The sequence below is a fragment of the Silurus aristotelis genome, assembly GCF_946808225.1.
Source record: "Silurus aristotelis genome assembly, chromosome: 29".
Lineage (NCBI taxonomy): Eukaryota > Metazoa > Chordata > Actinopteri > Siluriformes > Siluridae > Silurus > Silurus aristotelis.
In genome coordinates, this window is record NC_139602.1 from 7,213,549 (window position 1) to 7,240,440 (window position 26,892).

Below are 26,892 nucleotides of genomic sequence, written 5' to 3' on the forward strand. Positions count from 1 at the left end.
CTACGGTCCACACTGCGACGACAAACCGTTGTCTTGGTGCATAAGGCCAAAACGGAGAGGAAACACAGTGTGGACATGGCTTGAGGTCCTTAGGAAGTGTCTACAATAGCTGTCTCTGGATGGAACCGGAACCGGGCGTTACTATGGTTACGAGGCGTTTACAAGCAGTGATTCAACACCTGCGTGTTCAAAGCTCTGAAAACCCGACCGTCCATCCAAGCAAATCGGAATCGAGTAATCACCCTGAGTATAAATGGTTAGATCCTGTTGTTGTTTCTAGGAAAAGGTGATCTCGTTCGAAGTTTGGAAGACTGCTAATCTGTTTCAGCTTGAAAGTGAAAAAAGGAAGAAGCTCTGACAGCCACGGGCCGATGCTTGGCCAGAAACGACCCCGTCGATGTTATTGATTACATTTCAGGCGTACGGTTGTTTATAGCGGCAGGAATATTACTCATAGCAGTGGAATGAGACACTTGTAATCCACAATTCTGCTGAAATATTGCTCAACACTCGCTATGGGAAAAACATTCTCGTGTGTGTCTGTGTGTGTGAGGATCACATCCAGATTCATAAATTACCAAGAAAGATCTAATGTAATATGATGCACTGTATCAGCCAAGGTTTGTAGACACCTGACTAGAAGATTGGTGCTTTTCTAATAAGCTCCATTGTTCTGGAAAGATGTTCCACAAGATTTTTGTTTAGATGTTGTGGGGATTCCTTGAAGATTTCTTGGAGGATTCTGTTGAGATTGGGTGGAGATTTCTGTGGTGAATTTGGTGATGATTTTTGTGGAGAATTCTTTTTGATTTTGGTGGATAGATTTGTGGAGATGTCAGTGGAGAATTCGTGGCGATTATGTGGAGCGTTTTGTGGAAATTTTGGTGGAGACATCCTATACAATTGTGTTTCAATGTTGTGTTTGGGGGGGAAAACACATACATAATACATTTCCAACCTGAAAAAAAACTTTTTTTTTTTTTTTTTTCTTTAGAAATAAGTAGTACAGGATTGGAGTCATATTAAATAAAAAGGTTTTATTTGAATCCAGCCGGAGCGATCAGGAACCCACCCAGCCCCTCTCCCCCCTCCCGGGCCACAACTCCATGTGCGGCCAACAATTCATGTGCAAGTCAACAAACAGTAAAGTAGCTGCTCTAGGTAGACAGGAAATACTCTCCTCTAACTACGGAAGTAGAAGGCGGGACGATATGACTGTATGCATGTGATTAAAAATGTCTTTATATATGAAGGTACGGTGTGTCACGTATTTTTGGTCGAGAAACCGAGACGTCCTCATTCGAATTGCTCATTGCAGGCTTTGGTTTATATACACTATATGAACAAAATTAGTGGGACACCTAACTTTTACAGCCATATGTGGCTCCAAACCTGTTGGACAAGTTGTAAGATCTCCTGATATTGAGCTCCAACCCTATTGAACACCTTTTCGAATGAATTGGAACACCACCCCAGGGCTCCTCACCCTGCCTACATCAGTACCTGACCTTACTGTGCTTACTAACAACCTTGGGACTGGATGAAGAATTCTCTTCAAAATCTGGTGGAACATCTTCCCAGAAGATTGGAGCTTATCTTGAGGGAAAATTGGAAGTCACTGTGGAATGGGATGTTCAAAAAAACCACCTTTAGTGAGGTGTCGAAAAACCTTTGTCCATATATTGTATTTCTGGCCCTAAAATTACTCCCCCACATACACAGAAAAAAGGAGGCTCCCTTTACAAAGCACTGCAAATTTGCCACCAGTGGTGGTGGTTTGTGGTGGAAATGCAACATGAGGTTATTTACAAATGAAATTTGAATTATGTGACACCGGGCCCCTGAATGTACATGTCAAAGGTCAAGCTTCGAACTCGCACAGGTAGTACATACGCCGGTCGCAGTAGTTGTCCCACCAGTCTCCATCGTCGGACGACATGGCAACGCAGTTCTCCCGTTTCCCGCCGTCTGGCTGGCTGGACAGGAAGTGCTTCCTCCACTGGAAGTAGGTCACCCGCGTACCATCGTCAAACAGGTAGAGGCCTTCAGAGCGCAGGTCGTTAATGCCCAGCCAGACGGGCCAGTTACTGCCAGGCAGTGCCAGCTTCACATACTCCGCCAGAGCCTCTTGTTCACGCCGGTCCCGTGGCATCGCCATGCGTCCTCCACGCTCCTGGCATTTCTGAGACGCGCCGACATACGTGTCGTATAAGCGGTACACCAGAAAGCACTTCTGCCCCACCTTCTGACCCTTCACGCAACCTGGAACATGTTCGTATAAAACATTAGAAAAGGGCTAATATCAAATCGTTAATACGTGGTCAAACGGACCTTCCAAACGGCCAATTTCCTTGCGGTTGTCCCTGCAGAAGTTCGACATATCGTGGATGGAGTCCTCGACGTCAGCCACTTTGCCCTCTAGACGCAGCAGCCTGTCCAGCAGCTGGCTCACCTTCACGTCCAGGGTGTAGTGGCCCACGTTCAGCTTATGGATGGCCTGGTCCATCGCCGCCAGCCTGGACACTGAGGAACAACGGCAAACAGGATTAGACTTCAACAAGGGGTGTGGGGTGTTTTAATGTGGTGTTTAAAATTAAATACATTTTTATTTAACGTCAGGTTAAAAATTGTGTGTGGAGATTTGTGATTCACAAGGGCATGAGAAAAATTAGGTACTGATGTAGGTGAGGTGAAGAGGCTTGGGGTGCTGTTCCAATTGATCCCAAAGGTGTTCAACAGACTATAGCAGGAGATCTTCCACCTCTTCCAACCCATGAAAAGAAGCTTCATGAAACACAATTTGTACACAGGGGTCTTCTAGTTCAAGTGGATGGAAAATTTATGCTACCAAATCAAAAAACTTCTTGTACAGTTGCGAGCCTCCGATTTTGTTTTGGGAAGAACCCCATATGGGTAGAAAAGTCGGGTGTCCTAATATTTAAAGTAACGATTGGAAACATCTACACTACTGCAGGGTGTTTGTGTCATGAGGAGACGCACACAAGTAGTTGTAGTTGCTCTCGTAGTCGGACTCGGCGACGGTGGGCTCGGGCTCCTCGATGTCTGGAGTGTCTCCCCTCGCTCTCACTCCGTCTGAGTCACTCTGCAGGCAGAGGGCAGCGAAATAAACACGGCATAAATACCACATGCTGCGAACACAGCTGTAAATACTGCACAGGAAAGACCGCGTCTAATAAACACAGCTGCAAAAGAGAGACCTCAAAACTAAACAAAAAGAGGTACTGATAAGGAGATACAGCAAACAAAATACTGCAAAATAGATACTGGAAAGGAAATACTGCAATTACAAATACAAAGAGAAAAGAGAGACTGTGAAAGAAAAGGTTGCTCATTGCAAAAACTGCAGAAGAGAGATCTGCCTATAGAGATACCTTGAAGGAAATATAATAAAATACTGACCGCAACTAAAATACTTGAAAGAAAATACCGCATATTACAAATACTGCAAATGCAAATGCTGCAAAACAGATACAGTAAAAAAGAGATACTGCACTGTTGTGTGTGTGTGTGTGTAACCTGCCGGTGAAAATCAGAGTGTTTGCATAAAAAGTCTCACCTGAATCTCCTGAACAGTCTGATCCTGGGCGAACGAGGTGCTGTTTACTTCACCCTCAGTCCAGGAGGAGAAACACGGCAATGCCAACGCAGCAAGCAGGAGCACTGCGAAGCCCATCTTCTCCTTTCTCTCTCTCTTTTACTTCTTTCTCTCACTCCGTCCGTACAATGTGTCTCTCTGTTCTGTTCTGTTCTGCTCACTCAGTCCTCACTGATCTTGTCCAACAACAGGAAACTCTTTTCCCACCTCCCACTTCCACGGGGTGTTTTAACTCTCTCTCTCTCTCTCTCTCTCTCTCTTTATCTCTTTTTTTTCTCTCATTCATCTGTGTAAAAAAAAAAAAACAACCCTTGGGCCTGTCTTGTTGGAACAAAGCCTGTTCTAATGTATGAAGTGTTCCAGTGCTTCCTGAAGCAGGTTGCTCTGTGTGTGTGTGTGTGTGTGTGTGTGTGTGTGTGTGTGTGTGTGTGTGTGTGTGTGTGTGTGTGTGTGTGTGTGTGTGTGTGTGTGAGACCAGCGGCTCAGTTTCCTCCAAGCACGGAAGGAATTCAGAGCACCGGGACGGGGCCACACAAAATGCTCCCATTCTTTCTCCAGGGTTTTTGGATGAAACCGAGGATGGAGGCGTGGAGTCTGAAGTCTGGACTCGAGTCCTCCAAAAGTCATCCCCCAGTTTTTTTTTTTTTTTTTTTTTTCCAGCCCCGAGAATAAACACTGTACACAAAGCACAGTCTCTCTTTTTTTTCTTTTTTTTTTTTTTCTTTTAAACAGCACCCGGAGATTTAATGAACTCTTCAGTCAGGGTTTTTTTTTTTCCGCTGCTTCGGGCCTCACGTCATTTGAATTTGCGGTTTGAAGAAAATTCCTGTGCGTTGAGGAAAAAATCTTTATGGAAAAAAAAAAGAAAATCTGGAAATGCAAGTAATAATAACCCTTCAAAACAAACAAAAAAATGTTTATATATATATATATATATATATATATATATATATATATAATATATATAATTGAAAGAATATCGCAATACATGACGATATACTGTATATGGATGCACACATTTTGCTGCCAAAAGTATACAGACACCAGCCTTTTCCAGCCATGTGGTTCCTCCCCCTCATAAAACAATTTGAAGGCACACGATTGATCGCTTCACTTTAACCACAAACCTGTTGAAGATTTGCTTTCCATGGGTTGAAAAATGTGGAAGATCTCCTTTCGTGGAAATACAACCCTATTGGGATGAATTGGAAGGTCACCCCCAGGCGTCCTCACGTCACCAACATCATTACCTATTTATTAACGCTCATCGCCGAGTACAAATCTGTAGATCTACAGGAACATCTTCCCAGAGGAGTGGAACTTATTCTAAGAGCAAAAAGGGAGACTAAATGTGGAACGTTTATTAAAGCATCAATCTGATGCTCAGGTGTCCACAAACGTTTGGTCCATGTAGTGCATATTTAGGGTTTTCTACATTGAAGGGATGAAGAAGGTTGGCAAGTGCTTTGTTAACAGGAATTACACATTTTGTTCCCACAGTTAAGGGATTCCTGTTAATAAAACACTTGGCAACCTTCTTTATCCCATCACTGTAGATTTTATCTCTATTTACTGTGGATTTGCTGCCACCTATTGGAGAGAAATGTACGCACTTGGCATGAATGTGGCCATTCGACATTTTTCTTGCATGTATAAAATCAAAATAAAGGTCATTATGTTGTGCAGGAGTTGCTCCGATTTCATTTGCATACTTGCATGTACTTAATTTGCATACTTGCATAGTTTTCTTAAATTTGAAGGCGGTTAAATGGGCAGCAGACAGTTCTAGCATGGCAACAAATACACAATAATATAGTTTTTCCATCCTTATATTAACACAGAACTATGTTGTGGTTGTACATGAAACATTGCTTTTTTTTAATGTATCATTTCCAAGCTACAATTGTTATTTTTATTTTTTTTTATCATTATTTATACACTTGGTAACAAAACGTGAGATTCTCGTACCAAACAGGACACTAAAAACACTCTCCACTTCATAATTTAACAGAAGTTATACAAGAAAAACCTTACTTCACTTACATCATAAAAACACTCTCCATGAATCTAGCACTCACTCACTCACAGTCTACATTGTTCATATCACAGTCATTCAGTGCTCACAAGTTTGCTTTGCTAATAGCCACTGTTTGGTCAGTCGTGTAAATGTGCTATAGTTTGTACATAAAATAATATCATTTGGAAGAGTGTTCCCAAGTGTTCTGCTTTATAAAAGAACGAATGTTGACCATAAGTGGTTCTGCATCTTGGAACTCTGCACTCTCCTCTGACTGTCGATTAAGTCCGTCTGAATTTAGTGTGACAAATTTTCTCAAAGGGGAGCAGCGATATTATGGATCATTTTAAATAAAGCAGAAATTTGGTTGTGTTTAATGAGGTTCTCAAAACTTAAAATATTATATTTACTCAGTACATTACAATGATGGTACTGACGAGGCTTTTTATCATGAATTTTTATTGCCCTTTTATATAATGATTCTAGTCATTTTAACGATGTTTTACATGCCTGAGACCAACTAGACATGCAATACAGTAGATGCGGAACAATCATAGCATCATAATAAATATTCGAGGCTTCCGTAGTTAATGAATTTCTAATATGTTTATAATTCATCAAATTACATTTCTATTTATTACCAAGTTTTTTGATATGACTTTTAAAACCTAGATTCGAATCAATAATTAGACCTAAATATTTTGTTTCCTTTACATTTTTCATATTTTGCCCATTTACATGAATATTTTAAGGTAGATGTAACTTACGTTTATTTGAGAAAAACATTGAGACCGTTTTATCAACATTTAAGGTTAGACAAGACGTCTGCAACCATTCTACAACTTTTTGCATTCCTTTTGATAATTTGTCAGCAACCTCCAGCTCGTTTTCCCCATAAGTGAAGATCACGGTATCATCAGCATACATGATTATGTCTACGTCCAAACACACTCTAGGGAGATCATTTATATAGATGCTAAAAAGCAAGGGTCCCAAAATAGACCCCTGCGGCACTCCCATCGAGGTGGCTCTAAATGCAGATTTGATGTTATTTACTTGTACACACTGATGTCGGTCACTCAAATAAGATCTTATCCAGTTTTGGGTGTGCTCAGAGAGACTATATTGATTTAATTTACTATAGCGTATCTGGTGATTAACAGTATCAAAAGTTTTACGCAGATCAAGGAAGACCGCTCCCGCCACTCTTCCCTGATCCACATATGCCCTGATAGTTTCCAAGAGGTAGCAACATGCAAAGTCTGTAGAGTATTTACGCCTGAAGCCAAATCACATTGGATTTAAGAGAGCTTGTGATTCAAAGTGGATGGTAAGTTGCTCCGCCACCGTCTTTTCGAGTACTTTTGACACAGCTGGGAGAACACTTATTGGACGGTAATTGTTCATGTATTGTTTATTTCTAGACTTAAATATAGGGGTAACAATCGCAGATTTTAGAGCTGCTGGAAAAATACCCTCAACTAATCGAATGATTGATCATTGTTGTTAACGGATCAGAGAGGATGTCCTTATATTGTTTCAGAAAAGAAGTATCAAGTCCATAAATATCTTTTGCTTTGCTGCAATTTAGCACCGTGATTATTTTTTCAACTTTAGTTATAGTTATTGAGCTAAAATTAAAATCAGATTTGTCATTGATTATAAGAGGGGGATGAACAATTTAAAAATTCTGAACTGAATTTTGAACAATGTCTAAAAAATATTCATTAAAATTTGTTGCTATTGCAAAAGAGTCATCAATAATTTTTCCATTAATATTGAGACAAATATTCTCACATCTTGACTTTTCATTTCCAATCAATTTATCAATAGTTTTCCATATTATTCTACTATTGCCTTGTGCATTTCTAATAATTTCAAGAAAAAAAAAATGGCTTTGGCCTTTCTAAGCTCGGCTGTAACTTTATTTCTTAGATTTGTAAAAGAAAATCGATCCATTGTTAGTCCCGATTTTAGAAATGTTTTAATCTCGTTTGTTCATCATATCCCAAATAACTTTATTGAACCATGGCAAATTTCGTTTTGTATGTTGCTTTCTCTGCTTATTTTTTGTATATTTGTTTAAAATGTCATTTACAGCTAGCATAAGATCATGACAGCCCTGTTCACAAGATTTTTTCTCCAGGATGTCTGCCCACTTTATTTGTTTTAAATCTTTTTCAACCAGTTGTAAATCTTTCTTTGGAATGAATGTGATACACATTTTACTGTTCATTGAGTTTTCGTTTTTAAACCTCGTTTTAAACAGTTTTCTAGCTACTGGGGTTAAATTGTGATTGGACATACCTGTAACTAGATTAGAAGTTTTAATTATTCTCTCGGGTTTATTTGTCAGTATTAAATCTATTAATGTTTGAGAAGTTCTTGTTATACGAGTTGGTTTCCTTAGTAGTTGTGTCATTTGAAACGATTTGGTTATTTCTTTAAGTTTGTTTCTACATGATTTCTCAAGCCAATTTAAGTTAAAGTCACCTAAAAGAATGACTTCTTTTCCATCACATTGTTTAAATAAATTACCAAGAGAAATAAAAAAATCACTAGTAGCTTTAGGAGGTCGATAAATTGCTAATACACAGAAAGACATTTCAGGTGATAAAGTAATAGTAGTCCCCACACACTCCAAGTTACAATCACTGATGTCCAGCTGTTTACTTTGGATGTGATCTTTTACGTAAATCAGCACACCGCCGCCTTTACCCTTGTTTCTATCGCGTCTGTACAAGGTATATCCTGAGACTTTCAGTATAGAAGAAGGAATAGTGGGAGTTAACCAAGTTTCCGTTAAACAGAGATAATCAAGATTTTAGTCCGTAAACAAATGTTCGATCTGTTCAATCTTTGAGACAATGCTGCGGATGTTTAAATGTCCTCCGAAAATGCCCTTTGGCTTTATTTTCGGGTTCCAGAGTACGCTCGCATGATTCGCAGTTTGAAACAGTCTCATTTGCTGCTGTTTAAGTACGGCGGCAGTATTTGTAATTGCTGCAGGCTTAGCGTAGATCACTGATGTTAATATTTTCTCAGGAATTAACTTAGGGGCAGAGTTTGTCAGGTGGTTACCTTGTTTTCCCACGCCGGAGCCTTTAATATGAGTCAGCTGCGCTTCCACTCTACAAGAGGGAACAGCTGATTGTAGAGGATCCACACGATTTTGATAATACAAAGGCCCAGGGTTTAGATGAATATCCCCACATAGAAGCTGGTTCCTGTCAAGGTCCTTCCTCGGGCCATCTCAGGAAATCGTTCCTTCTTCACAGTCTCCATTGACTCACTCATTGGGGATCCAATCACAATTATGAGGAACAAACTTCAAACATTCTTTTATACAACACCCACCACCGTGCTTCATTCAGTTACTGGGACATTTTTAACGCGGCTTACCGCGATGACGCCCTTTTTATTATTCTTTTTTAAAGCCCAAACTTAAAAAAAAAAATAAGAATACGAATGTAACGTGTTAAATTACATGTTCTGCGTTTTCCTCACATAGAAAACTGTAAAGAAAAACGCGTAACGTTGTATAAAGCATATTTTTGCCAAATCAAACGTGCGGAGGATCCGCTGTGGCGACCCCTAACGGGAGAAGCCGAAAAGAAACTTTTTAAAAAGCAGGATTTTATTATGAATCCTCGTCACCTTTTTTAAATGCATTTTTTATTTCACATGGTCGCTTACAACCAATCACGAATCTTATTCCCATCTATATACTGTACATAAATGTTAAAATTCAAAAAACATGAAACTAAGACGTATATACGCTAAAATAGTTAGAAATAAATATAATTATCTCACATATATACATTTATTAGTCTTCCGTATCTAATCCATCATTGATATAGATAAAACTAGGATATGGATATTTTTATTAGTGTAATATTTAAAATGATACGTTATTCCAGTCGTTTCTTTAGCTCCGCTCATGACACACCTCCGGGTGCTCCACAGGTTTTTCATAGCAAAGCTGGAGATTCCTTTGAGGAATCTGACCAAACTAAAGACTCTTGGGGAGAGATGAAGGATGCGATGCTGCTCTATCGGATCTCAAGGTTAATACGAGACTGGACAAAAGTGCGTAATGTCTCTCTTTTTTTTTTTTTTTTTTTACTTGTCACGTGTATTTGTACATCAGTTTTTTCTTTGCATAAACCGATGCCTTCGATCTTGTTTCTGAACAAATACGAAGAAGCAAAATGGTTTACTTGAATTATTTTTTAATAATAATAATAATAATTAAAAAAAGTATCGTCTTGAGGCCCGACATTCATCAATCAAGAAAGACGACGAGAGGAGATGATGAAGTGTTCATCTGAGAGCTCATAAATACATTATTCGATCACACGTCACAAGGCAGAAATGACAGAGGGTATGAAAAAAAAGTCCAGGAAATACCCCACGGTAGTGTAAAAATGCGTTCGATAGCTTCGTTAACAACTGTCCGAAGCGGTGCTGCACGAGTACTCGGGTCTAAATATCAAATAATTAAAGGAGAAAAGAAAGGAAAAAAAATAATAAAAAAAAAACAGGAAAAAAAGAGAAGATACAAGGCACAACGTCCCAACGGCCTCACGATCTAAATCGCTAATCAGCATGACATCAGCGATATTTTACCAAAATACCTTCTGTTATTGTTATCATCTTATTGCCAAATAGTGAATACATGCAGATTTCTTGTTTTAAAGCTACAATCGGTACAGTTACTGAGACCCTGAATATGAGCAATGTTTTATTTTATTTTTAAGGGAACAAACTTCACTCCAATTGTAGCAAACCGGATGAGTGTTTGGCGTATTTGGCGTGCGGAGTTAGTTTTGCGAGATCCTCCGCTTTATTATACACAACGTATGGACAAATCTATTGGGACACAATGCACAAAGCCATGAAGATCTGCTTTTCACAGGTGTAAAGAGGTGGAAGATCTCCTGCTATAGAGCTCTGAGGTGGAAGATCTCCTGCTATAGAGCGCTGAGCCAATTGAACACCTCAATACCTGACTTTACTAATGCTCTTGTGGTTGAATGAGTGCAAACTCTCCACAGAATCTTTCACCGGAATCTCCACAGAAATATTAAAATCTCGACCGGATTCTCCAGAGAACCTCGACCGGATTCTCCAGAGAACCTCGACCGGATTCTCCAGAGAACCTCGACCGGATTCTCCAGAGAACCTTTCACTGAAATCTCCACAGAAATATTAAAATCTCGACCAAATTCTCCACAGAATCTCGACAAAATTGTCAACAAAAATATAAAAATCTCAACCAGATTCTCCAGAGAACCTCGGCCGGATTCTCCAGAGAACCTCGGCCGGATTCTCCAGAGAACCTCGGCCGGATTCTCCAGAGAACCTCGACCGGATTCTCCAGAGAACCTCGACCGGATTCTCCAGAGAACCTCGACCGGATTCTCCAGAGAACCTCGACCGGATTCTCCAGAGAACCTCGACCGGATTCTCCAGAGAACCTTTCACTGAAATCTCCACAGAAATATTAAAATCTCGACCAAATTCTCCACAGAATCTCGACAAAATTGTCAACAGAAATATAAAAATCTCGACCAGATTCTCCAGAGAACCTCGACCAGATTCTCCAGAGAACCTTTCACTGGAATCTCCACATAAATATTAAAATCTCAAACAAATTCTCCACAGAATCTCGACCAGATTCTCCACAAAAATATTAAAATCTCGACCAAATACAGCACAGAATCTCGACCAAATTCTCCACAGAATCTTCTACCGGAATCTCCATAGAAATATTAAAATCTCGACCAAATTCTCCACAGAATCTGGACCAGATTCTTCACAGTATCTTGACCAAATTCTCCACAGAATCTCTACCACATCTCTGAAAATCCTCCACCACAGTTTCCACCAAATCTAGTGGAACATCTTCCCATTAGAGTGCACCACGGTATAACATCAGACAAGAACTCGATGTGATATGGAATGCTAAAAAACAGCAATCTTCTAGTCAGGCGTCCACAATTTTTGCCCATGTAGGCGTATATTAATACAACATACTGAGGGGGGGAAATAAATACTCCTATGGGGGGATTAGAACTTTGCACACAAAACTCAAATGCAGGTCTATACCAGTTCTAGCTTTATATAGTGTTTAAGATGTAGCCTTGTTAGTGTGTGTGTGTGTGTGTGTGTGTGTGTGTGTGTGTGTGTGTGTGTGTGTGTGTGTGTGTGTGTGTGTGATGGAGGCGGTCCTGGCGTCTGGAACATTTCGGCTGCTTGAGGTCAGGTTCCGATGTTACCAGTTGTCCAAGAAGTCGAAGCCAGTCTTCAGTATGGCACTGCTCGTATTGTACTGCAAGGGAGAGACACACACAGTGTATGGGAGACAGTGTGTGTGTGTGTGTGTGTGTGTGTGTGTGTGTGTGTGAGTGAGTGAGTGAGAGAGAGTTACCTGTGAAAAGGCAGGGCTTTCAGTTTGCGTCTCGTCCTCCTTCACTTTGTCTCTAGTCGTCTCTGACAGCGTTTTGGTGCCCAGGCCGGGACTGAACACGTCGTCCGAAGTGCTGCTGACGGACGGCAGCGTAGACTGTGCCCTCTCCCAACCGCCCAGGGGCACAACAGGTGCTTGGGTGATGCTCAGTGGCACCGGAGAGACGTTTATTGGTGCAGGGGGGGCGCTAAGAGCCGCTGGGGGGCCGCTCAGAGGCGCAAGGGGGGCGCTCAGAGGCGCAAGGGGGGCGCTCAGAGGCGCAGGGCTGAGACTGACCGGGGCGGGAGGGGGCGGAGCCAGAGGTTTGGACACCCTCGGTTTGCCGGGGCGACCTCCCGCAGGCTCCTGCGCCTCCCTGGACCCGGAATCGGACCTCAGGTATGGAGGCAGCGGCTTCTCCCCTTTCTCCAGGTACTTGATCTGACTGGGTGTGAGCGACTGAAAGTCGGCCTTCTCTCCCTCCAACCTCGACCTCTCAGCATTCAGCTTCCAGAACGACGACTCCTCGTCGCGCCGACTCGACCCCGAGCCCTCGATTCCAGGCAGCTTTCCACTCTGAGATGTTCGGGTCTTGGATTCGGTCACGGCGGACACCGAGGCGGGCTCAGGGGCGCCGCCGATTACGCTGAATTCCATCTGACTCTGGGAAAAAAAGAAAGAAAAACACCACGTTTGCAAAAAAAAAAACAACCCTCGTTATGTGGGCCAGACATTTATTTTTAGTCGCAGCGTCCTACATACTCTGGTCTCCCAAGAAAAAGGCGCTGAGTGTTCGTCCTGCCAGGTTATATCCTACAACAAGGAGGGAAAAAGGGTTATTATAACTTCTATAATAACGTCTTCTCTTTTAGATTCAATATCCGGAATAATTTTTTCAATTCCAGCCTAGAAATGTAAACAAACAAACAACACAGAAAAAGAAAATTCTGGAGAAATTATCATACAGGAATGTATGGGTTTGAATTCAATCCTAAACCAGTCCTCGTGCACTACCTAGGCGCCCTAACTAGAACACTGGGGTTAATCAGCACTTCCGCCCTATTTAGTGCCCTTCATGTCTTAGATCACTGGATTTAGGATGCGACCTTATGATGATAAGGGACGTTAAAAAAAAACCCAGGTAGAAATGTGTGATGAAGGAACCTCCTCTCCGAAGTGGACGATCTTTTGCCCGGTCTGGATCACCATTTTGGGGTAGCAGGGAACATCCTCTCGGTCGGTCCGGTGCATGGTGTATCTAGCGCGGATCCTCGGCTCCATCATCCCGTCGTCGATGGCCGTGTCCTGCTCCTCTGGAGACATGCCCTCCCAGGCCGAGCCGTACTTCTCCTTGATCTTCTCTCGCTCTTGCATGATCTTACGGGCCATGGAGTTGATCGAGCTGAAGTACTCGTACTTTTTCGCCTCGCTGAGCCGCGCGTCTGCCACGGAGACGTCCATCGCCGTGGCGGCCATTTTTTTTTTCCTCCTCGACAGTTTATAGGGAAGGGAGGGGAGTCCAGTGACGTAAGCACGTACGGTGGGCGGGGCTGCGTCCCAAATTCTTTAGCTGGCGGCCACGCCCTTTCTTTTCAGCTCGAGGCAGAAATTTCTAAATTATAATAATAATTTTTTTAAAAATTATTTTATTATAAATAATTAAATAAACATCATAATTATTATGTCCACTATAAATTATTCTTTAATAAGTGTTAAAAGCTCCAAGTTACTGATCAGAAGAATGGGGGTTCAAGCCCAAGCTGCCACTCTTGGGGCCCCTGAGCAAGGCCCCTAACCCTCATGACTGACCACGTGCTCTGACTCCAGCCTCCTAGCATCTTTCTTGCTTTCTTTTCTTCTGTCCGTTTGTGTTTCTTTCTGTGATGTGCGGAGGAAGAGTATAACTGTACTATGAAAAGCATCTTTCTTTCTTTCTTTCTTTCTTTCTTTCTTTCTTTCTTTCTTTCTTTCTTTCTTTCTTTCTTTCTTTCTTTAATCTTCTTCTTCTTCTTTCGGCTGCTCCCATTAGGGGTCGCCACAGCGGATCATCCGTCTCCATACCACCCTGTCCTCTACATCTGCCTCTTTCACACCAACTACCTGCATGTCTTCCCTCACCACATCCATGAACCTCCTCCTTGGCCTTCCTCTTTTCCTCCTACCTGGTGGCTCCATCCTCAGCATTCTTCTACCAATATAATTAATGTCCCTCCTTTGCACATGTCCAAACCATCTCAATCTCGCCTCCCTCACCTTGTCACCAAAACATCCTACATGCGCTGTCCCTCTTATAAACTCATTTCTAATCTTGTCCAACCTCGTCACTCCCAACGAAATCCTTAACATCTTCAGCTCTGCCACCTCCAGCTCCATCTCCTGTCTTTTACTCTATGCCACTGTCTCTAACAACATCGCAGGTCTCACCACAGTCCTATAAACTTTCCCTTTCATTCTTGCAGATACCCTACTATCACAGATCACTCCTGTCATTCTTCTCCACCCACTCCACCCTGCATGCACTCTTTTCTTTACTTCTCTAACACACTCTCCATTACTTTGCACTGTTGACCCCAGGTACCTGAACTCCTCCACCTTTTCCAGCTCTTCTCCCTGCAACCGCATCACTCCACTGCCCTCCCTCTCATTCACACACATGTACTCTGTCTTACTCCTACTGACTCTCATTCCCCTTCTCTCCAACGCATATCTCCACCTCTCCAGGCTCTTCTCAACCTGCTCCCTACTCTTACCACAAATGACAATATCATCCGCAAACATCATAGTCCAGGGAGACTCCTGTCTGACCTCGTCCGTCAACCTGTCCATCACCACTGCAAACAGGAAAGGGCTCAGGGCCGATCCTTGATGCAGTCCAACCTTCACCCTGAACCAGTCTGTTGTACCTACTGCACACTTCACTGCCGTCACACTGTCCTCATACATGTCCTGCACCACCCTCACATACTTCTCTAACACCTAACTTCCTCATACAATACCACAACTCCTCTCTTGGCACTCTGTTGTACGCTTTATCTAAATCCACAAATACACAATGCAATTCCTTCTGTCCTTCTCTATACTTCTCCATCAACATCCTCAAAGCAAATAAGGCATCTGTGGTGCTCTTCCTTGGCATGAAACCATACTGTTGCTCACAGATTGTCACCTCTTCTCTCAGCCTGGCTTCCACAACTCTTTCCCATAACTTCATTGTGTGACTGATCAACTTAATTCCCCTGTAGTTACTGCAAGACTGCACATCCCCTTTATGCTTAAAGATCGGTACCAGCACACTTCTTCTCCATTCCTCAGGCATCTTCTCACCTTCCAAAATCCTGTTAAACAACCTGGTCAAAAACTCCACTGCCATCTCTCCTAAACATCTTCACACTTCTACCGGTATGTCATCTGGTCCAACCGACTTTCCACTCTTCATCCTCTTAATCGCTGCTCTCACTTCCTCCTTACTAATCCTATCTACATCCTGCTTCACCAACTCCACATCGTCCAACCTTCTCTGTCTCTGATTTTCCTCATTCATCAGCTGCTCAAAATACTTCCTCCTTTCAGTCCTTACTCTCCTCCTCTTCTTCTTCGCCTCCAAAACCATCCTACAGACCACCATCCGATGCTGTCTAGCTACACTGTCCCCCGCCAACACCTTACAGTCTCCAATCTCCTTCAGGTTGCATCTCCTGCATAGCACATAGTCCACCTGTGTGCACCTTCCTCCACTCTTATACGTCACCCTATTATCCTCCTTCTTCTTAAAATAAGTGTTCACCACTGCCATTTCCATCCTTTTAGCAAAATCTACCACCATTTGCCCTTCCACATTCCTCTCCTTAAAACCATACCTACCCATCACCTCCTCATCACCTCTGTTTCCTTCACCTACATGCCCATTAAAGTCTGCCCCAATCACCAATCGTTCTTTCCTAGGTACACCATCTACCACTTCATCTAACTTACTCCAGAATCTTTCCTTCTCCTCCATCTCACAGCCAACTTGTGGAGCATAGGCACTGATGACATTTTTCATCATTCCTTCAACTTCCACCTTCACGATCATCACCCTATCAGAAACTCTCTTCACCTCCACTACACTCTTACTGTACTCTTCCTTCAGAATCACCCCTACACTATTTCTCTTTCCATCCACACCATGATAAAACAGTTTAAACCCACCTCCAATGTTCCTGGCCTTACTCCCTTTCCACTTGGTCTCCTGAACACACAACATATCTACCTTTCTCCTCTCCATCATATCAGCTACCTCTCTCCCTTTACCCGTCATAGTACCAACATTTAAAGTACCAACCCGAACCTCTACTCTCCTACACTGCTCCTTTCCCTGTCGTCTCTGTAGACGTCTTCCTCCTCTCGTTCTCCTCCTTCGGCCAACAGTAGCCCAATTTCCACCGGTACCCTGTCGGCTAACGATACCTGTGGCGGTCGTTGTTAACCCAGGCCTCGACCGATCCGGTATGAAATTCTTATTTGTGATCCGCATGTTTGATTTGGCACATGATTTACGCTGGATGCCCTTCCTAATGCAACCCTCCCCATTTACCCGGGCTTGGGACCGGCACTAAGAGTGCACTGGCTTGTGCATCCATAATGGCTGGGTTCTTTTTTTCTTTAATACATTAATGAATAGATCAATGAATAAACGAATAAATACATGAGTTAGTTCATTCATCTATATGGATAAAATAAATAAAAAGACTAGAAAGAATGAATGATTAAATAAACAAACATACATAAAGGAATAAAATAATGAATAAATTAACAAGTGAGTAAATTAATGATAAATGGATGAATGAAAGACTGAATCACTAAATAATGACTCAGTAAATAAACGAACGAACGAATTAATGAATGGACGAATCCATAAATAAATAAATCAGGAAATATTGGATGAATAAGTGAATGAATAAATTTATGCACGAATACATAATAAATAAACGGATGCATGAATAAATAAATACATTATATAAAATGTGTAAATGAATAAATAGATACATTAATAAATAAATTGAGGTATTAATGAACGAGTTAATAAATGGATGTGTGAATGAATGAATGAATAAATAAATAGATACATTAATAATTAAATTAAGGTATTATGAAAAGGGTTAATAAATGGATGTGTGAATGAATTAATACATGAATAAATATTTATTTGAATAATGAATGAATTAATAAACTTCTTCTTTTGGTTGCTACCATTAGGGGGCGCCACAGAGAGTCATCCGTCTCCACATATGTGTGAATGAATGAAATAAATTAATGTATAAATAGAAACGTTAATAAATAAATCGAGGTTTCAATGAACGAACGAGTAAACGGACGCGTGAATAAATGAATATTTAGATGATTTACTACATGAATAATAAACCGTTGTTGTTCGGAAATCTCGCGAGATTTCCAGCACTTCCGCCTGGATGTGTTTTTGGTCTCACAGGTTTTCACTCTGCCCCCGAGAGCGGATCCTGGGCGAGTTTCCTGCAGTCTGAGAGCGATGTCTTAACTCAGGATGATCTCACAGAGGGAACGAGGAGAACTGGCTCGATTTTACACCGTGACCGAGCCGAAAAAACACAAAAAGGGATACACGGTTTATAAAGTCACAGCCAGGGTGAGTCTCCCTGCATGGTCCCCCTATAACACACACACACACACACACACACACACACACACACACACACACACACACACACACACACACACACACACACACACACACACACACACACACATAATCATTTTACAGAATATATACAGTCCAAATCTTTTGCTCCGTTATTATTATTTCCGTTTATTTCTCACAAATCCCGCCTCTCGATCAGTGATTGGCTGACTCTAACGCCGTTCTGAATTCCCATTTGCTGGGAGCAGAACTGACACGCCGCACAGCCAATGGAAATCGCAGCACTGGAGGTAGGCGGGATTTCCCCCCAATGCAGATACAGAATTTTTGTTATTGATATCTGATTTCGGTTCCAGTCACATTTAATGGTTTGTATTTATTTTCCTTTTAAAATGGTATGAACACCAAATAAACTGGTGTACATGATTTATTTATTTAATATTGTCCAATTAAAATCAGGATCTCTCCAATGAGGAATGGGTTTGATTGATCCATATAACAACAATAATAATAATAACAACAATAGCAACAATAATAATAATAATAATAATAATAATAATAATATTTTGTACTGTTTGTGCATAGAGTTTCAATTAATTTGTTGAAATAAAGTGTAAAAAAAAAATATATAAATATGATATATAATTATATATTATATATAATATAATATATAATTATATTATAATCATTCTATATAATTATATATATATTATTATTATTATTATATAAATATTATTATAATAATTAGCTATCAGTAATAACTATAATAATAAGCAGTTAATTTCTGAACGAATAAACATGTACACATACAATATGGTCATTTCTCAACGGATATATTTATCTATTTATTCCAAACACCAATTAAAAAATTACAAACAAATGAAATAAAAGTATCGTTTATCAAAATGTAAACAATCGAGTATTTATTTATTTATTATTTTTATATTCCTGCTACAACTTTAGCGAATTGTTTGCATTTCATTTTATTTCAAATTTATTTATATATATATATATATATATATATATATATATATATATATATATATATATATATATATATTATAATATATTATTATTATTATTTATATTTATATTATAATATTATTATAATAGATTATGAATATTAATGTTATAATATTATTTATTTTTGTGTAAAATATTGAATTATACTGAACATCATATAATCTGTATATGCAAATGCAAATGTGTACATATACACAGAACAGTACTCGATTCACTGGTGTGTGTGTGCGTGCGTGTGTGTGTGTGTGTGTGTGTGTGTGTGTGTGTGTGTGTGTGTGTGTTCACGAGCTCCATCTCTGTCGATAAAGTCATCATTGTTTGGTTCCCTCGTATCCCCTACCCACTTTGACACACACACACACACACACACACACACACACACACACACACACACACACAGAGCAGATCGCCACACGTCTGTCCGTGCACTTCTAATAGATATCAATTCTTATTTTTTTTACACATCATATTTATATAAAATCGAACTTCAGGAATAAATTCCTTTTCTGGAGAACTTACCTGGACGTGTCTCGTGGTCGTTGTCGCGGGCGGAGCTTAGAATGAGATTTCTGACTCGCTGTTCTTTTTCCAGATCATCTCCAGGAAGAATCCCGAAGACGTCCAGGAGGTGAGCTTACTAATACACACACATTTTATACAAACCACTGCCATGTGTTTCACACCGAGGCCTTCAGTGGAGTCCAACCTGAACCAATCCATCGTTGTGATGCCACGGCTCTAGACAACACGGAACCGAGCGCTGCATGTTGTGTTATTACTGAAGCAAGAAACCCAATGAACACGATTCAGCACTTCTCCTTTCACTGGAGCCACAACTGCATCGCATATATATGTGTGTTTATGTATATGCTTATACACACACTCACAAACAGACATAGGTCTGTGTGCGTGTGTGTGTGTGTGTGTGATGAATTTCTGAAAACCTCATTATCGCTGTGGTCCAACAACAAAAAGAAAAGTCCATCGTCCGACCCTGAAAAACTCATTACCACTGACTCATTCTTTCAATCATCAACTCGGAAAGTCCCCCCCAAAAACAACACACACACACACACACACACACACACACACACTTCGGCCAGTGTGTGTTGCTGAAAATTGGATTATGGAGGAATGACGCCTGGATTTGATCAGGTCTTGGGAATAAGGAGAGAGAGAGAGAGAGAGAGAGAGAGAGAGAGAGAGAGATGGAATGGGAGAGAGAGAGATGGAATGGGAGAGAGAGAGATGGAATGGGAGAGAGAGAGATGGAATGGGAGAGAGAGAGATGGAATGGGAGAGAGAGAGAGAGATGGAATGGGAGAGAGAGAGAGAGATGGAATGGGAGAGAGAAGGAAGGAGAAATAGACATACAGATGGGAAAAGAAGGAGCGAGAGAGAAGTTGAAGGAAAGAGACATCTAGAAGGAGGAGCGAAAGAGACGGAGAGAGAAGGTGAAAGGGTGAGGGAAGGAGGGAAAGAGAGAAGGAGAGATGGAAAGAGGGAAGGAGATATAGAGAAAGGGAAGGAGAGAGAGAGTGGGGGGTGGAAAAAAAGGGGAAGGGGATAGAGAGAGAAAGAAAGGCAGGAAAGGATGTATAGAGAGAGAAGAAGAGAAAGAGGGAGGGAGAATGGGAAGGAGAGAGCAAAATGGAAAGAGGGAAGGAGATGGAGAGATTGAGAAGGAGAGAGGGAGGGAGAGATAAATAAAGGGGGGAGGGAGATGTGGAGGAGGAGAAGACAGGATTTCTCTACATGATGAAGGGAAAGCGATGATGAAAGGCGTGTGTGTGTGTGTGTGTGTGTGTGTGTGTGTGTGTGTGTGTGTGTGTGTGTGTGTGTGTGTGTGTGTGTGTAGATCACAGTGTGGAAGCGCTACAGCGACTTTAAGAAGCTCCATAAAGACCTGTGGCAGATCCACAAGAACCTCTACAGACAGTCGGAGCTTTTTCCTCCGTTCGCCAAAGCCAAAGTCTTCGGTAAGGTGTGTGTGTGTGTGTGTGTGTGTGTGTGTGTGTGTGTGTGTGTGTGTGTGTGTGTGTGTGTGTGTGTGTGTGTGTGTGTGTGTGTGTGTGTGTGTGTGTGTGTGTGTGTGTGTGTGTGTGTGTGTTATTTTTTATTAGTTTGAATGAAACCCTCAGTGAACGCAGGACAAAATGTAATGAAGGCGATAGAGAGGAGTGAACTTCATTTCCCCCGCAAAAAGAAGGAAAGAAGGAGAAAGATAGAAAGCGAAAGAAAAAATACAGAGAGAAGGAGAAGAAAAAATAGAAGTGAAAGAAAAGAAAATGCTTGACGAGTGAGAGAGAGAGAGAGAGAGAGAGAGAGAGAGAGAGAGAGAGAGAGAGAGAGAGAGAGAGAGAGAGAGAGATTTTTTAATTTTTAAAAAGACCTTTATTACCAAAGTTCAGGACATACAACAGCAGCTGGTAAAAAGGTTCAATTTAAGTCAATGCAGAAAAAAAAATAAAAATAGATTAAAAAGACATTCATGTAAAAAAAAATGCTAAAATGCATCAGATGTATTTAAGGCATGCTCTGTGCAAAATGCAGTTCATCATTTAAAACCGAGCAGAGTGCATTTCATCTCGGTTCTGTGTCGAGAGAGAGAGAGAGAGAGAGAGAGAGAGAGAGAGAGAGAGAAAAGGAAGGAGAGAGAGAGAGAGAGAGAGAGAGAAGGAAGGAGAGAGAGAGAGAGAGAGAGAGAGAGAGAGAGAGAGAGAGAGAGAGAGAGAGAAGGAAGGAGGGAGAGAGAGAGAGAGAGAGAGAGAAGGAATGAGAGAGAGAGAGAGAGAGAGAAGGAATGTGAGAGAGAGAGAGAGAGAGAGAGAGAGAGAAGGAATGAGAGAGAGAGAGAGAGAGAGAGAGAGAGAGAGAGAGAGAGAGAGAAGGAATGAGAGAGAGAGAGAGAGAGAGAGAGAGAGAGAGAGAGAGAGAGAGGAAGGAGAGAGAGAGAGAGAGAGAGAGAGAGAGAGAAAGAGAAGGAAGGAGAGAGAGAGAGAAAGAGAAGGAAGGAGAGAGAGAGAGAGAGAGAGAAGAAAGGAGAGAGAGAGAGAGAGAAAGAAAGAAGGAATGAGAGAGAGAGAGAGAGAGAGAGAGAGAGAGAGAGAGAGAGAGAGAGAGAAGGAATAAAATATAGTTCCTCAAAACAAAGTAAAAAAAAAAAGTAAAATAATGTCTATACACACTGTAGGGCCAAAGGATTGTGAACATCTGCATTCCATATTGAGTCTCCAGATGGTGTTATAATAAACTCCATATTTCTGTGGAGATGTTGTGGAGATGTGGAGATTCTGTGGAGATGTTGTGGAGGTTCTGTGGAGATGTTGTGGAGATTCTGTGGAAATGTTGTGAAGATTCTTTGAAGATGTGGAGATGTTGTGGAGATTCTGTGGAGATGTTGTGGAGATTCTGTGGAGATTCTGTGGAGATGTTGTGGAGATGTTGTGGAGATTCTGTGGAGATGTTGTGGAGATTCTGTGGAGATGTTTTGGAGATGATGTGGAGATTCTGTGGAGATGTTTTGAAGATTCTGTGGAGATGTGGTGGAGATTTTCTGGAAATTGAAAATGAGGAGATGAGGAGGCCTCTATAGCAGGAGATCTTTAATTTAATTAAAATGTTAAATTAAATTAAATTAAATTTTAAATTAATTTATTTTGTGTTGTTTCCTGAATGGAGTGAAGCCATTTGTATTGAATTATAAATGTAGATAAACTAAAATACGATAAACCTGTGTGTGTGTGTGTGTGTGTGTGTGTGTCTGTGTGTGTGTGTGTCTGTGTGTCTGTGTGTCTGTGTGTCTGTGTGTCTGTGTGTCTGTGTGTCTGTGTGTCTGTGTGTTTCCAGGCAGGTTTGATGATTCTGTGATCGAGGAACGGAGGCAGTGTTCAGAAGACCTGCTTCAGTTCAGTGCTAATATTCCAGCTCTTTATGCTAGCCAGTACATACAGGACTTCTTTAAGGTGCAACACACACACACACACACACTTTTGTGGTTTGCTGTTATGTGACCACATACATATAGACACACACACACACACACACACACACACACACACACTTGCTCAAAGACCAGTCATGCAGGACTCATTTGTTCCATTTCTGAACTTCTTGAAGATACACACCCTCACAGACATACCAAGATTAGGTACACACGCATGGTTTCTCTGTCTCTCACACACATACACACACAAACACACAAACACACACACACATGATTACGCTTCACTTGACTTCCTGCATTCTAGTTTCTATTACCCTGACTCGATAAGTTTTCACAGTAAACAGTGAGTGTGGTTTCGCAACTTCTGTGTATAATATAGCATGTGTGTGTGTTTGTGTGTGTGTTTCCAGGACGGAGAAGTGCAGGACGGTTCCGAGCTCATCGGTCCGGCAGAACCCTTTTCCGACTTCCTAGCCGACAGCCAATCAGACAGCAGCTCTGAAGGTGTGCAACCGTTTTTTTTACATGGAAGAACTTTTGTGGTTTATGAAAGAAAAATGACCACGTGATGGCGCTCTCACGCCACGCTGAGGCATATTAACACAAAAAAAAAAAACAGGAAACCGCATCTTTCGTGATCTTGTTGAACATCTTTAAAATGTATAGGGTTTTTAAAAGGATTATGATGTAGATAATGAATATAATATAATTTTTTGATTAATGATTATAAATAATAATTTATAAGAAAAGCAGTGAAAATGTGCACCTCAGACTTTTCTCAAATATACCTCAGTGTTCTTTCAGGTTTACCTCAAACTTCCCTCCAATAGACCTCAGAGTGTCTTTAGATTTACCTCAGACTTTTCTCAAATAGACCTCAGGACCTCAGTGTTCCTTCAGATTTACCTTAAACTTCCCTCCAATAGACCTCAGAGTGTCTTTAGATGTACCGCAGACTTATCTCAAATAGACCTCAGTGTTCCTTTAGATTTACCTCAAACTTCCCTCCAATAGACCTCAGAGTGTCTTCAGATTTACCTCAGACTTTTCTCAAATAGACCTCAGTGTTCCTTCAGATTTACCTCAAACTTCCCTCAAATAGACCTCAGAGTGTCTTTAGATTTACCTCAGACCTTGCTCAAATAGACCTGTGTTCCTTCAGATTTACTTCAAACTTCCCTCCAATAGACCTCAGAGTGTCTTTAGATTTACCGCAGACTTTTCTCAAATGTACTTCAGTGTTTTTTCAGATTTACCCAAGTTTTCTCAAATGTACCTCAGACTTACGTCGGAATTTCCTCAAATGTACCTCCGATATTTTTCAGATTAAACTCAGTCATTCCCCAAATGTACCTCATAGTTTCTTTTGAGTTACTTTAGATTTACCTCAAATGTACCTCTGAGTTTTTTCAGACTTTCCTCAAATCTACTTCAGAGTTTCTTCAGATTTAACTGAGTTTTCTCAAATGTACCTCAGAATTTCCTCAAATGTACCTCAGATCTTTCAGATTAAACTCAGTAATTTCTCAAATGTACCTCAGAGTTTCTTTAGATTTACTTCAGTCTTTCCTCAAATGTACCTCAATTTCTTTAGTTTTACTTTAGACTTTTCTCAAAAGTACCTCAATTTTTTTCCAAAGTTACCTCAACCTTACCTTGGATTTGCTATAAACTTTCTATAGACTTACCTCATATTTGGCCTATCTTCTTTAGAGCTACTTTTATTTTTTAAACTTACCTTGGATTGTCTTTAAAACTGCCTCAGAATTTTCTTAACAGCTTTTCTTCAGAACTACCTAAGTACACAGTACTTCAAAGTTATCACCACTCAAGTACACCCGAATTTTCTTTAGACAATCCTTAGACTTAGCACAAACTTTCCTTAGACTTTCTTCATAACTACTAATCTTTCCTCAATACTTTCCTCAGACTTTTTTTTTAAATCTGAGCCAGAATTTCAGTTCCTCAAATGTATTACCACTTTTTTCACAGCTACCTCACAATTTTTACAGATTTACCTTTGGTTTACCTCTGAACTACCGCAGACATTTCACAAATCTCATCAATCCTGTCTTTAGATCTGCCCCAGATTTTCCTCAAATCTACCTTAGCTTTGTACTTCAGACATATCTCAGTTTTTTTTTTACACACTATATTGACAAAAGTATTTGGACACCTGACATTTCCAGCCACATGTGGCTGTTCCCAAACTGATACCACAAAGTTGGAAGCCCAATTGTACAGGATTTCAACGAATGAGAAGCATTACATTTTCCCTACAATTACACTAGCACAAATCCAGCTCCATGAAGATATTATTTTTATGGGTTGGAAGGTGAGGAAGATCTCCTGTTGTAGAACTCCATGCCTGTTGAACACCTTTGGGATGAATTGGAATGCCACCTCAGGTCTTCTCACCTACATCAGTTACCTGTCTTTTAGTACCCTTGTATATGAATGAGCACAAAATCTCCACAAAATCTATTGTAACATCTTCCCAGAAGATTGAAGCTTATTGAACAGAAAATTTGGACTAAATGTGGAAAAGGATGTTCAAAAAGACCAGTCTTGTGCTCAGATGTCCATCAAAATTTGTCCATATAGTGTACAGGAGCTATGGATATCGCTAACTTCGAAATTTAGCTTAACTTGTATGTCCTGAACACACAGAAAATAATTGTACATACAGTGAGGAAAATAAGTATTTGAACACCCTGCTATTTTGCAAGTTCTCCCACTTAGAAATCATGGAGGGGTCTGAAATTGTCATCGTAGGTGCATGTCCACTGTGAGAGACATAATCTAAAAAAAAAAATCCAGAAATCACAATATATGATTTTTAAACTATTTATTTGTATGATACAGCTGCAAATAAGTATTTGAACACCTGAGAAAGTCAATGTTAATATTTGGTACAGGAGCCTTTGTTTGCAATTACAGAGGTCAAACGTTTCCTGTAGTTTTTCACCAGGTTTGCACACACTGCAGGGGGGATTTTGGCCCACTCCTCCACACAGATCTTCTCTAGATCAGTCAGGTTTCTGGCCTGTCGCTGAGAAACACGGAGTTTGAGCTCCCTCCAAAGATTCTCTATTGGGTTTAGGTCTGGAGACTGGCTAGACCACGCCAGAACCTTGATATGCTTCTTACAGAGCCACTCCTTGGTTATCCTGGCTGTGTGCTTCGGGTCATTGTCATGTTGGAAGACCCAGCCTCGACCCATCTTCAATGCTCTAACTGAGGGAAGGAGGTTGTTCCCCAAAATCTCTTAATACATGGCCCCAGTCATCCTCTCCTTAATACAGTGCAGTCGCCCTGTCCCATGTGCAGAAAAACACCCCCAAAGCATGATGCTACCACCCCCATGCTTCACAGTAGGGATGGTGTTCTTGGGATGGTACTCATCATTCTTCTTCCTCCAAACACGTTTAGTGGAAATATGACCCAAAAGTTCTATTTTGGTCTCATCTGACCACATGACTTTCTCCCATGACTCCTCTGGATCATCCAAATGGTCATTGGCAAACTTAAGACGTGCCTGGACATGTGCTGGTTTAAGCAGGGGAACCTTCCGTGCCATGCATGATTTCAAACCATGACGTCTTAGTGTATTACCAACAGTAACCTTGGAAACGGTGGTCCCAGCTCTTTTCAGGTCATTGACCAGCTCCTCCCATGTAGTTCTGGGCTGATTTCTCACCTTCCTTAGGATCTATGAGACCCCACGAGGTGAGATTTTGCATGGAGCCCCAGTCCGAGGGAGATTGACAGTCATGTTTAGCTTCTTCTATTTTCTAATGATTGCTCCAACAGTGGACCTTTTTTCACCAAGCTGCTTGGCAATTTCCCCGTAGCCCTTTCCAGCCTTGTGGAGGTGTACAATTTTGTCTCTAGTGTCTTTGGACAGCTCTTTGGTCTTGGCCATGTTAGTAGTTGGATTCTTACTGATTGTATGGGGTGGACAGGTGTCTTTATGCAGCTAACGACCTCAAACAGGTGCATCTAATTTAGGATAATAAATGTAGTGGTCGTGGACATTTTAAAGGCAGACTAACAGGTCTTTGAGGGTCAGAATTCTAGCTGATAGACAGGTGTTCAAATACTTATTTGCAGCTGTATCATACAAATAAATAGTTTAAAAATCATATATTGTGATTTCTGGATTTTTTTTTTTAGATTATGTCTC

At 40.9% G+C, this 26,892-nt stretch overlaps 3 protein-coding genes and 1 long non-coding RNA gene across 8 annotated transcripts in view; 2 read left to right on the forward strand and 2 right to left on the reverse strand.

Annotated features, from left to right (window-relative positions):
* Positions 1-725: 725 nt before the first annotated feature.
* Positions 726-3,812, reverse strand: clec11a (C-type lectin domain containing 11A). Its single transcript, XM_083534846.1, has 4 exons — positions 3,578-3,812; positions 3,001-3,103; positions 2,332-2,523; positions 726-2,262 (listed from the first exon to the last, which is right to left on the reverse strand). The coding sequence occupies exons 1-4, from the start codon at positions 3,692-3,694 to the stop codon at positions 1,862-1,864; spliced, it is 813 nt and encodes a 270-aa protein (XP_083390972.1). The 5' UTR covers positions 3,695-3,812; the 3' UTR covers positions 726-1,861.
* Positions 3,813-9,319: 5,507 nt separating this feature from the next.
* On the forward strand, positions 9,320-10,725 carry LOC310722621. Its single transcript, XR_014532410.1, has 2 exons — positions 9,320-10,561; positions 10,592-10,725. It is a non-coding gene; the product is annotated as an uncharacterized lncRNA (long non-coding RNA).
* On the reverse strand, positions 9,873-13,594 carry cUnh1orf198 (chromosome Un C1orf198 homolog). 5 transcript variants are annotated; one of them, XM_083535156.1, is made up of 7 exons: positions 13,249-13,594; positions 12,847-12,897; positions 12,067-12,747; positions 11,225-11,967; positions 11,045-11,169; positions 10,796-10,906; positions 9,873-10,726 (listed from the first exon to the last, which is right to left on the reverse strand). In XM_083535156.1, exons 1-4 carry the CDS (start codon positions 13,558-13,560, stop codon positions 11,911-11,913), a joined length of 1,101 nt encoding a protein of 366 aa, XP_083391282.1. In that variant the 5' UTR covers positions 13,561-13,594; the 3' UTR covers positions 9,873-10,726; positions 10,796-10,906; positions 11,045-11,169; positions 11,225-11,910. The 5 variants fall into 5 exon arrangements, with proteins under 5 accessions (XP_083391282.1, XP_083391279.1, XP_083391278.1 ...); XM_083535153.1 differs by having other exon boundaries at positions 10,796-10,874; positions 11,114-11,967; XM_083535152.1 differs by having other exon boundaries at positions 10,796-10,874; positions 11,091-11,967.
* A 3,930-nt stretch (positions 13,595-17,524) lies between these two features.
* Positions 17,525-26,892, forward strand: part of rps6kc1 (ribosomal protein S6 kinase polypeptide 1) — a 32,530-nt gene continuing 23,162 nt past the window's right edge. The window contains exons 1-5 of the mRNA XM_083534977.1: positions 17,525-17,725; positions 19,353-19,388; positions 20,619-20,739; positions 22,610-22,725; positions 23,117-23,210. Coding sequence (XP_083391103.1) covers positions 17,624-17,725; positions 19,353-19,388; positions 20,619-20,739; positions 22,610-22,725; positions 23,117-23,210 — 469 coding nt within the window. The 5' untranslated portion in view covers positions 17,525-17,623. The remainder of the gene's footprint in view (positions 17,726-19,352; positions 19,389-20,618; positions 20,740-22,609; positions 22,726-23,116; positions 23,211-26,892) is intronic.

What these genes read in the sequence shown, in the direction of transcription:
- clec11a (XM_083534846.1), bottom strand. Translation starts at nt 3,694, where the DNA reads ATGGGCTTCGCAGTGCTCCTGCTTGCTGCGTTGGCATTGCCGTGTTTC. An exon ending in AGACTGTTCAGGAGATTCAG is followed by an intron (nt 3,104 to 3,577) that starts GTGAGACTTTTT and finishes CTCTGCCTGCAG; the next exon opens with AGTGACTCAGACGGAGTGAG. An exon ending in GAGCAACTACAACTACTTGT is followed by an intron (nt 2,524 to 3,000) that starts GTGCGTCTCCTC and finishes GTTGTTCCTCAG; the next exon opens with TGTCCAGGCTGGCGGCGATG.
- cUnh1orf198 (XM_083535156.1), bottom strand. Translation starts at nt 13,560, where the DNA reads ATGGCCGCCACGGCGATGGACGTCTCCGTGGCAGACGCGCGGCTCAGC. An exon ending in TCGTCCACTTCGGAGAGGAG is followed by an intron (nt 12,898 to 13,248) that starts GTTCCTTCATCA and finishes TCCTTGTTGTAG; the next exon opens with GATATAACCTGGCAGGACGA. An exon ending in AAAGCCCTGCCTTTTCACAG is followed by an intron (nt 11,968 to 12,066) that starts GTAACTCTCTCT and finishes TCTCCCTTGCAG; the next exon opens with TACAATACGAGCAGTGCCAT.